Genomic DNA, 11,602 nt, shown 5'->3' with positions numbered 1-11,602 from the left:
CTAAGCTTTGCTTTTCTCAGTATAAATGCAAGCCAACTCCATTCATTGAGACATGTTGCAAAATCTCAAAATAATTATTTATCACAATAATTAGTGGTGTGAACTATGTCCCAGTCACATCACGTGTCAACATGTCCTTACCTGGAGGTCTGCATGAGTAAGGTTGTGGTTTCTCCACTGGTCAATGCTGTCCACCGACACTTGCTGGTTTAGTCTTTTCCGGCTACCCTTCCCTGGCACTCTCAACTTGCCCCCAGAGCTCTGGATGTGCAAAAGTTGTCTCTTAGTACATTATTCAAAAAAAATTATATTTGAAAATAAGAGAGGTGTATGTCCTTGCAAAGAGTGCAGGCACAATGCTAAGGCGTTGTCAGGACACTGCCATAAAGTCACTTGGGTGGTTTCTAGATGTAATTTGGTTTCTAGATATGCTTTTGGTCTCTTGTTCAGTTTTTCTCTTAGCAAGCACCACTAATTATCTTACAAACAATTGTACTTCTGATTTAGAAAACAAACTAGGACTTTTCACGACTAGTTAGCTACTTAATATGGAGTCTAGTGCCTTGCACAATGGATAATGGTGGTGAGAAAGACTGAAAACTTGATTTCAGAGGCTGCATTTTCTCATTATTATGTTAGCAGCTCAGATCCTACACCCTTAACCAACTAGCATGTCCTTGTTTGCTGCTATTTTAACTGACCTCTAAGTAATTATTAATCGGGTGAAAATAAAAACATCAAATGCCAATTCAGACTAACCAAACCAGTCTCATCCTCATCATCAGCATCCTGTGGATGTGGCTCTTCGTCTACATCACTGTGGTCACCAGGGTCCAGAGATTCTTGTGATTCGCTGACAAGGCTACGGGATCGGCCAATAGAACCCAAAGTAGCCACAGGTGACAGCAGACTGACTCCAAAACTAGAACTCTGTCAGGAGCAAATACATTTACATTATTTTATTTTACTTGTTTAAGATTTCTCATTATATTTGTATGATGGATTAATGCCTGCATGTTATGTGTGGTGTTCTTTACCTTCTGTATATCTGGACTGGATACTACAGCAACAGTAAGGAAAAGAGAAAGAAAAAAAATCATAACACATCAAAACATAATGTTTAAATGATTAAAAAAAAAAAAAAAAAAAAAAAAAAATATATATATATATATATATATATATATATATATTTCAAACAAATGCCACTTACTTATATGTTTGGAGTTTTTCAATAACTTAGATAAGGGCTCTGATGATGAGACAAAAAGTCATGTAGAGCAAGACAAACAGAGAATCAAAAAGAATGAGTAAAATGATGATCAATGAAAAATTATGTTTGTTTGTTTATTTGTGCAGTGGGTCTCACCTGTCTTCCTGCGTGCTCTCCGGGGCGAGGGACCCTCTTTAGTGTTCACTCGCTTGTCATCAGAGTTGTAGTTGAAACTTGGGTGGTCTGAAAAAAGTTAAGAAAAGTGTAAATGTAGCCATTGCAAACACGCATAAAATACCAAACACAGTGGCTTTCAGTTTGAAGTTTAAATAATACTTACTTGCGGTATCCATATCCAGAATGGCCTGCTTAGCCTGTGGAGACACAGAAAGAAAATTGACTTCCTCAAACACTAAATATTTATTTGTGTGTAGTATGTGTGATAGTTTTTGATGAAGTACCTTGAATTTATGCTAATTCAAATTTTTAATTAAAATGCATTATTATGCAATATATATATATTTTTAATAAAATATATATATATATATATATATTTTATAAATTAAACAATTAAAATAACAAATATAAATAAAACAGTTATTTTATTACAGTAATGAGAATGTGGGTGAATAATGAACATGTCACAATGCAAAAATTGTGAATGGTCTTAAAAATAAAATATTTTCTTTTTTCTTTTGATTTTGAGGCAAAATATGATTCAGACACATTTATATGTGATGTACCCAACTAAAGGTAAATAAAAAACACATTCAAATGAGTCAAATCATTTAAATGAGTATAGAGTATACCTAAATATGATTAAACGAAAATAAATTAGCATTTTCTCTGTGAAAATGTGCATTTTTGACAACTAAATGTCCTCTGGGTGGCGCTACCCCTTTACTTCTGTAAGTACAGAAAGGTTTCTGCTTCACCTTCGAAGTTCTTTCATTCTCTTTGAGATGTGAACTATTTTATCATGACGTAGTTGAGTGTGAATAGCCAGATTTGGCCACAGCTGCCTAATCACTGAGCACATTGTACAGAAGTAGAGTTAGGACAACATGTGTATGTGCATGTTCTGACCTTGGCCGGTATTTTGGCGGGATGGTTTTCAAGGATCAGCCGTTTTAGATGCAGGACCCACGTTCTCTTGTCCTGTTGAGACTTTGCCTGAAAGTGCATTAGAGATATATCAGCACAATTCTGCAAATTTAAGATAATTTATTGACACACCTCTACAAAGCTACTGTGACCGACTCATCCCTCAAAGAACATCAACACCAATCATCAAAATCAAAACAAACACTTTCATCAACTGGGTGAACGTCAGCACAATCAGTAACTAACATACAGATGTGATCGACTGGAACCGCCACTCACCAGTGACGCACTTGTACACAGCTCATTTCAAAAGAAAGTAAACTCTCTGATTTTTCATTACAGTAATGCGGTTGAAAATAGTTTTCTCCATGTTCTAATAATGACACAGGTGGATGGATGGATGTTCTATTTCATAACATCTTAGGGTTAACGCTGAACATATGACTGGGCATGTATTCACTGAGATAACAGTGAGGCATCCAATCATTAGGACACGAGGTGATTTACGCACGTTCTGTTCAGTACACGGCACCATATTTATGACTACTCGGCTGACATCCAACACACAGGTCAGATGTAACAGCACTGGCTTTAGGCGAGACTCATACCGTCACTCACACACACACACACACACACACACACACACACACACACACACACACACACACACACACACACACACACACACACACACACTTATGTGTGCGTATATACATACATGCTGAAGCCTGTTGGTGGGTGGGTGTGGTTTTACTAGGGTAAAGTTCAAGGCGATTGGCTATCCTTCAGAAGTCTGGCCTCATGCTAAACATTCCACTGTGTGTTTAACATAACCTGCTGATCTTCGGTTACGTGGTGTGTGTGTGTGTGTGTGTGTGTGTGTGTGTGTGTGTGTGTGTGTGTGTGTGTGTGTGTGTGTGTGTGTGTGTGTGCGCACATGTGTCTGTGTGTAAGTTTGAAAAATTACCTGCACTGTGTGTTGAAGTTTGGGGTTCTTGTAGTGGAACACACTGAAGCTCAGAGGTTCTTTAGGAATGACTTCTACCAACATTAGGTTACAGCACTGCACAATTGTAGAGATGGGAATAAACATAGAATAGAGATTATTGTTACTCAGTGTTCCAAACATTTGATAGAACCATTACAACTCATGCACATTTCATTTACACACTGTCAGAAAAACAAAAACCCTTTAGGGTTACAACGGCTTCTCACTGGGGCGGCACCCTCAAAGCAACACCTTTGTAACTTCTTCAGCCCCAAAGGGTGTATATTAATACTCTGGAGTAGAAATATATTCCTAGTAAGGTAGTAATATGTACTCTTATGGTACTACTATGAACCCTTTAAATAAGAAACAAAGGTGTCACTTTGAGGGTACAAGCTTGGAAAGTTAAATAAACCCAGTTTATTTTTTTTGGAGCTGGTCAAAAGTGGTAAAATGGACATCATTGTGAGTGCTATCCGGAGCTGTTTACTGCAACATGATGACGTTATTTGTGCCTTTTCCACCATGCTTTATATTCACAGAATGTCACTTGTCTTTGCCAAGGATACAGTACAAGAGATGCAAAGAATGCAAGCTGCTCTCTGAAGGTCATATTTCGGAGACAAGCTCAACTTGTACGTCATTATTCGCAGTTTACTTGAATGAATGAATGAGGTATTTATATAGCACATCTCCTATGTACTACTGGACACCCAAAGCGCTTTACAATCGATGTCAGGGTTTTCCCTGTTCCATTGTGCTCAACCACCACCAGTGTGCAGCATCCACTTGGATGAAGCGACGGCACACACACCAGCTATAGGTGGAGAGGAGAGAGAGTGATCGAGACAATTCAGTGGATGGGGATTATTAGGAGGCCATGATTAGACGTGTTTCTATTACAGATTTACGCAAAACTTTTGTGATTTTTTTCTACATGTCGACAAAAAACTATTGCGAAATGACGGCGTTTCCATTGACTGATGTAATGCGACTAAAACTTAATTTTTTCCTCTCGCGATAAGTAAAATCATTCCAAAAACCATGGCAACGGACGTTGGTAGGATTATGTACTATATCCCAGCCACTGCACTAGCCATTATTATTAATCGAAGGAGATGTATGTGTGTTTTCCAAGCATTAATGGTAAGGAACAACCCTTATTATACTTGTGAGCGACACATATGAGGTGTTTCTGGGTGTTTCTCTCTCATATCTGCTTCGAGGTCTTGATTGTGGCATTTATTTGAGGTTTAGAATCCATAATTCCTGTATTTCTTTTTCTTATATGAATTTAATAAAGAGCTCTGTCTCGTATTCTGTCCGCTGACCTGTTTCCATTGCAGTTTTGCGAAATATGTATTTTTCGAATTGCCTGAAAAACCACCTCATGCGAGCGGAAAAACTTTTTTGCGATAAATGGGAGTTTTTGCGAAATTGACGTGTTTCCATTGGGTGTATTTTCAATTCGCAATTTCAATTTGCGCAATTTGAAGGGTAATGGAAACGCAGCTATTGATAATGGCCAATGGCATTTGGCCAGGACACCGGGGTTACACCCCTACTCTTTACAAGAAGTGCCATGGGATTTTTAATGACCAGGTTGAGTCAGAACCTCGGTTTAACATCTCATCTGAAGGACACTTGCGAGAGTTAGTTTGGATTCCTTTTTTACCAATCATGAACAGTGCAAGGGTTCATTTGCTGGGTTCATTTTAACCCAATTACACTATACCACCTTTTGAAGTGGACTCAGGGGCAGTTTGTTTGGTAACACCCAAGTTTGGAAAAACATATTCACACCAACCAAACTCTGTCATTTCTACTGTGAAAGTGACCTTAAGGACAATAGCGAGTCCAAGTTGGTCTAACTTGTTAATCAGCTGGGGGACAAGGCTGACCTGGTGGAGCACCTTGGCAAAGTCTAACTACCAGCAAAAAGAAAGCTACCATGACCTGAAAAACAGCTTGACCTCCTTGACCTGGTTGTCCAGCAGGTGAAACTAGCATACGTATATGGGCTCTCACCAGGATGTGGGCCTTGTAGGTGTAAGTCTCCTCGCGTTTCTTGGTGATCAGCAAAAGTTTGTCGAACAGGAAGAGTGTTCTCTCATTTTTCGCTCTCTGGATGCGGAATGTTCCCTCGAGAACCAGCTCGCCGTAGCCAATCAGATCAGGTCCCTTCCAGTTAGTCAACAAACTCTGAATCTCCTGAGAGAGAGAGAGAGAGAGAGAGAGAAAGGAAGAGCAGAAGAGGAGGAATGTTACTTTCCACGTACATGACTTTAGCCGACAGGCAAGTTGGGAATGACATCCATGTCTGATGAGTCTCAAACAGAATGTTTTATTATCTGTTACCACACGCCCATAAATAAGTGTGAACCCTGCAGCTAAAAACAATTTAAGGTAGCTGATCCATGCTGATCATTTATTGCCATTTTTCTATTCAAGGACAGAGTCTCAATATTTGATCATCTGGACCAGTATCTGTGGTGCTGATATAGTAGATTAGAGTGTCCAATCCTGCTTCAGAAGGGCCACTTTCCCACAGAGTTTAGACTTGCTCCAACACATCCGCCTGGAAGTTTCCTCATCCTGAAGACCTTGATTAGCTGGTTTAGGTGTGTTTAATGAAGGCTAACCCCTCAGGAAGACTGTCCTCCAGAGGTAGAGTAGGACAGCCCTGTTGTACACCATATACACCAGCTTGTGCAAGCAAAAATCAGCTACCATGTTACCGACTCCCTGTCGGTTTCTAGGACTACGTTTCTGAAATGCATCACATGCCAAAATAGATGGTACAAACTCTTGGCACCAAAGGTTTCTACGATCTACTTAGGCTTACAGTACTGTTGGAAAATGCAGCCTTAGTGTGTATATGAGTGTGTGTAGGGTACACAAACCTGCAGCCTCACTGCATGCTCGTGTTTTCTCTTCATGTCATTGATGTGCCAGGCCACCCTTTGCATGGTGTCGATTGCCTCCTGGATCACGTCGTACATCTCTGAATCCTTCTCCAGATGAGTGGCGATCTCCTGCAAGACACCAGTGCATCTTTGACCTCAGATCATTGCCGTGACCATCTATGTGTGTGTGTCTTTATGTACAGGTGTACTACGGTATTTGTGTGTAAAATAAGATGGTTCTGTGTGTGTGTGTGTGTGTGTGTGTGTGTGTGTGTGTGTGTGTGTGCTTACATGCAGTAGAAGATGGTACTTTAGGATCCTCTGGACAGGTTTAAGCAGGTAGGAGCCGAGAGGAAGGGAGTGTTTAAGACTCTCCTGGCGCTCTCGCAGAAACTTTGCCACCGTTTTGTTCCGCATGCACTCTGTTAAGACAGCAACGGACCTGCAGATGCATACAAACACACAGCCAATAAAAATGTTTCTTTATTTATATCTACTCACAGACTGCAGCAGATATGCACAATATAAACAGGTCAAACACATATTGTGGATAAATGGCCAAAATACATTTAAGTGCATTTAAAAATGTCTGAATGACATTAGATACAAAATAACTTTTAATCAACTGGTGTTTTGGTGAAGTTGGTTCTGCTCACGTTCACACAGATGTTCTAGTAAAGTAACCATATGTGTAGGTTACGACAATATCTATGAACGGGATACATTAGTTAACAGCCTAAGTGTCACAATGCCCTTGAACAGTATATTATCATTTATAACCCAACAAACTTTTGTGAAACGTTTTGCTTGAAATGTGTGTATCTTGGTTGGATGCTATCAAATTCATTTACATTCAGACATTTTTAAAAATGGCTTCAAGAGATAGTTCACCCAATAATGAAAATTTGGTGAACATTTACTCACCCTCATGTTGTTGGAAACCTGTATAACTTTATGACTTTCATTGTGCAGTTTTTTCCCCCCTATACAATAAATTCACTGTGGCCTATGTTGTTTTGGACCCCACTGATTTTCATTTTATGGACAAAAACAGTGGAATCATTCCTCAAAATATGTTTTTTTTTGTGTTTTTGTGTGTGTGTGTGTGTGTGTGTGTGTGTGTGTGTGTGTGTGTGTGTGTGTGTGTGTGTGTGTGTGTGTGTGTGTGTGTGTGTGTGTGTGTGTGTGTGTGTGTGTGTGTTCCATGTAAGACATTTGGGACAACATGACAGTGAGTAACTGATCACAGAAGTTTTATTTTTCTAATCTTGGTTGATCCAAAGTGTCCAAAATGTTTTGGAGGCAAATGTACAGCATACTACTGCATAAATAAACAAACACACAGACATGCACACACACAACAAACACACACGTGTGCACGGTTGAGAGAGTTAGGTCGGGCCCTTCTGTTAAAACACAGATTTTACAGTTTATTGGATCTGCTGCCACGCCTCACAAAGCACTGGGACAGATAGACGTGTGTGTGTGTGTGTGTGTGTGTGTGTGTGTGTGTGTGTGTGTGTGTGTGTGTGTGTGTGTGTGTGTGTGTGTGTGTGTGTGTGTGTGTGTGTGTGTGTGTGTGTGTGTGTGTGTGTGTGTGCATTCCAGTGTCCTGTGCACAGACTTCACATTGTCCCAATGGGAAATATGACCCGAGTATCACTGAGATACAGCTATTGCTTTCAGGAGTGTTACTGTATGTGTGTGTGTGTGTTCGTGTGTGTGTGTGTGTGTGTGTGTGTGTGAGAGAGAGAGAGAGAGAGAGAGAGAGAGAGAGTGTGCCATATGACCTTGGTTAGGGTCAACAGCTGTGTGAGGGTGTGGAGAGAGGGTCTCCATGGCCCAGACAAGAATCCATTCACATTCACACACACACACACACACACACACACACACACACACACACACACACACACACACACACATTGCAGCATCTGATGAAACTACTACTGATTCATGTCACTTATAATTTCTCTTAACATCAAAAGTAGGACTCGTGACAGCACGTGCTGCACCAGTGTGTGTGTGTGTGTGTGTGTGTGTGTGTGTGTGCACGCCACGCATCTGTGTGTTTGATAAAAATGAAAAGAAAAATGGGTGTGTGCGACATTTTTCCAGGGAAAGGTGTTGTATATCAATGCTTTTGTTGAACTTTGTCATATTTATTCAAATCTCTGCACACATCCATGCACCCAAAGGCAAATATATTTGACACATATTCACATTAATCTCCAATAACCTTTACTGAAGGCCTCAACACTGTTCAGCTACAAAACCAGTGACTTACTCTTTATATTTTCATCTCTGATTCTCATTCGCTCAGCTATTAACACACCAAAACAAGTGTTTGTAAAGTTGACCCAATGCAATGCTACGCTATTTCAAAGGAACTAGCCAGAGGCTGTTTTTATTCTAGCTTTATGCATTTTTTTCAACACTTGAATGTGGGTGTTTCATTGAGAAAAAAGCAGAGAAAATCTCTTTTTTGTCAAAGACTTCATCTGGATCAGATTCAGAACGCTGATAAAAACACAGATGGAGTAGATCGAATCCATCAACACCCATAAAGCTTCACAGTCCTAAAGCTCGTCCTGGGTCGACATTTCATTCAGTAACATTAGGCAGCTTTGATTTATATGCTGTTTAATGTTGACGATCGTGTTATTTTACATATGCATATGATTACATATGCTATCGCTTGTTCCTGCTTCTTCTTCTTCACCTGTGTTTTGATCAGGAGATTCGGTTCTCTTTTAGAAGATGTGTAATAGCGCCCCCTACCGTATAACAGTGAAATCACGGAAAGCCAGAGATTTATGTCAATGGCGGGGAAAGAGATAATAAAACTGACGTTTGTCATCACATAGATGGTAGAGTAATAACTTCGGCTGAATAAACGGTTTGATATAAAATTAATGTCAGATTATTGCTATAAATAACGAAGAAAAATCGCGGGTTTAATCGCGGGTTCACTCTTATCTCATACACTGGGGTTCACGTAAACACATGCACACCTTCAAAAATGGTGCTTTCCTTCTCCTGACAAAATAAAAGACACTGAATGAAATTTGTATCTATATGGAATGAAAGCTATAGATTGTATTGCATGTCAGCCTATTTTGCTCAAGAAAAATGATATGTTTACGATTATAACTTTGTGATGCTGCTTAAGGCTCCGATCTTTTCAAGCAATACCAAAGAACGAACTGGTGTGACATAATTTAGAACAAAATCAGACCAAATCGAAGTTTGTTTGGTGTACGTTTCGGGAGTTTGAAACAGCTAGTAAACATTAGTTTAAAGAGTTTAACGCCGTAGGGCGGCGATGGGATGTTCGCTAACAGTAAACCGCTGGTCAAGTACTTCAAACTTCTTTTTACCCCTAAGCGAAGAACGGAAAAAAAAACTTTATATTATTTTATAGATAATTGTATATTATGTATATTTTATATTATATTGGGGCCTTTATGAATGTTCATTGCAACTATGTTTTCGGGAAACAGCGAATCGTTGAACTATGATGGTAATGACGCGACCATATCGTTGGCTAACTATGCTTTTGGGAAGCACACCCCTGATCATCTTCATCTTGGTGACCATCATAACTGTAGTCTTCATCTCATCTTTAGGGGTAAAATAAGTGCAAAAGGTTACTTCTAAATGTAATAAAGAAAGGGGCAGATTGGACAGGTGATAGAGAGAGACAGTGAGACGGGGTTTCCCTCAGGGGTGAACATATATAAACAGACTCCTAGACTCCAGTAGTGTTATACACAACATAATATGACCACACACTCTCACATGTCTCACATTCCACACAGACACACACACACACAGGCATCTGAGACAGCCATTGCTTTTGAAGACTTATAAAGCTCTGTATTGAGTGAAAGATGGTGACACACAAACCAAAGGAAATGAACTACAACCACAAACCACAGGACATATTTCTCACCTTGGGTAATTTGTGCAGTACTGTGTGTATATGTGGAAGTCTTCACTCTGAAAAACAATAAGGAAATTAGGGTTAGTTACTCAAAGTAAGACATGGGGGTCAGCCAAGGAAAATGACTAGATGAGCATATTAAATAATACCGTAATGAAAAATAATGCAGAAAGGGTTGTGTGACGGTAAAGGGACAAGCAACACGCTTCATTTTAAATACTTTAAAGGGTTAGTTCACCCAAAAATGAAAATTCTGTCAGTAATTACTCATGTCGTTCCAAACCCGTAAGACCTTCGTTCATCTTCAGAACACAAATGAAGAGGTTTTTGATGAAATCTGAGAGCTTTCTGTCCCTCCATTGACAGACACGTCAGAACGTCGGCTCACTATTGGCCAGCATCACACGCATCACACACATGAACAGCATCAATGACGTAAGTTGCAATGACGTGTCTGTCAATGGAGGGACAGAAAGCTCTCAGATTTCATCAAAAACGTCTTCCTTTGTGTTCCGAAGATGAACGAAGGTCTTATGGGTTTGGAACGACATTAGTAATTAATGACAGAATTTTTATTTTAGGTGAACTAACCCTTTAAGTGGGTCAAAAAGCACTTGAAAATTCAGCTAATTGCATTGAATACAAATTTTAACTATAATACATTTTCATTAGTTGCAATTAAGTGTCCCAAATCATTACATTCAGTTCGTACTTAAGTATATTCTTTTAGTATTTTAAATACTTTTCATTAATGTATGCTAAAGTGTACTTCTTTTCCACAATACCGACATTTAGATGGCAGTGTGTGTGTGTGTGTGTGTGTGTGTGTGTGTGTGTCTGTCTGTGCACATAAGCTTGCTTGCTCTGAAAGGTCACATCAGGATGGTGCGTTACAGCACAAGGTTCACAGCGCGCACACACACACACACACACACACACACACACACACACACACACACACACACACACACACACACACACACACACACACACACACACACACACGGCGGTTGCAGTGACTGTAATAAGAGTCCTGATGTTATGTTTACAGTAATGCTAGATGTGAGCATGCTCTGATTAAATCTCTCTCTTCTCCTCCTTCATCTGGAGTCTTTTGCTCTCTCATTCTGCCTATATGAACATCAAAGAACTTGGAAAAGTACAGAGAGTCTGAGTATCAAAGAGCCGTTTATCCTCTTCCTCTAATATCCCGTCTCTCGCCGCCCCCGCCAGCTTTCACATCTGCCCTCTCTCTGTCCGTACACACACACACACACACACACACACACACACACACACACACACACACACACACACACACACACACACACACACACACACACAGGTAGCTTTATTAGTGTATATTAGTGTATATATATGTGTCCTTGCATAAATGCTGTGACCCAAGTGGAAGGTTCTCCATGGGAAAATGTCAAAATGTTCTCCTG

At 39.9% G+C, this 11,602-nt stretch overlaps 1 protein-coding gene across 2 annotated transcripts in view; it reads right to left on the bottom strand.

Moving 5' to 3' along the window:
* The window catches only part of LOC309480490 (pleckstrin homology domain-containing family G member 1), a 57,270-nt gene that overhangs the window by 4,961 nt on the left and 40,707 nt on the right, over positions 1-11,602 (bottom strand). For both annotated transcript variants that reach the window (XM_082144984.1, XM_082144983.1), the window contains exons 5-16: positions 10,164-10,210; positions 6,500-6,650; positions 6,206-6,337; positions 5,331-5,513; positions 3,282-3,377; positions 2,297-2,383; positions 1,551-1,584; positions 1,367-1,453; positions 1,211-1,249; positions 1,038-1,060; positions 760-930; positions 142-261 (exon numbers count right to left, since the gene is read on the bottom strand). In XM_082144984.1, the coding sequence (XP_082001110.1) occupies positions 142-261; positions 760-930; positions 1,038-1,060; positions 1,211-1,249; positions 1,367-1,453; positions 1,551-1,584; positions 2,297-2,383; positions 3,282-3,377; positions 5,331-5,513; positions 6,206-6,337; positions 6,500-6,650; positions 10,164-10,210 (1,170 nt within the window). The remainder of the gene's footprint in view (positions 1-141; positions 262-759; positions 931-1,037; positions 1,061-1,210; positions 1,250-1,366; positions 1,454-1,550; positions 1,585-2,296; positions 2,384-3,281; positions 3,378-5,330; positions 5,514-6,205; positions 6,338-6,499; positions 6,651-10,163; positions 10,211-11,602) is intronic.

Source organism: Leuciscus leuciscus (genome assembly GCF_965113295.1).
Source record: "Leuciscus leuciscus genome assembly, chromosome: 18".
In the NCBI taxonomy this organism is placed as follows: domain Eukaryota; kingdom Metazoa; phylum Chordata; class Actinopteri; order Cypriniformes; family Leuciscidae; genus Leuciscus; species Leuciscus leuciscus.
The sequence above is the reverse complement of the archived record's forward strand: the minus strand, read 5'-3'. Positions and strand labels throughout refer to the sequence as shown.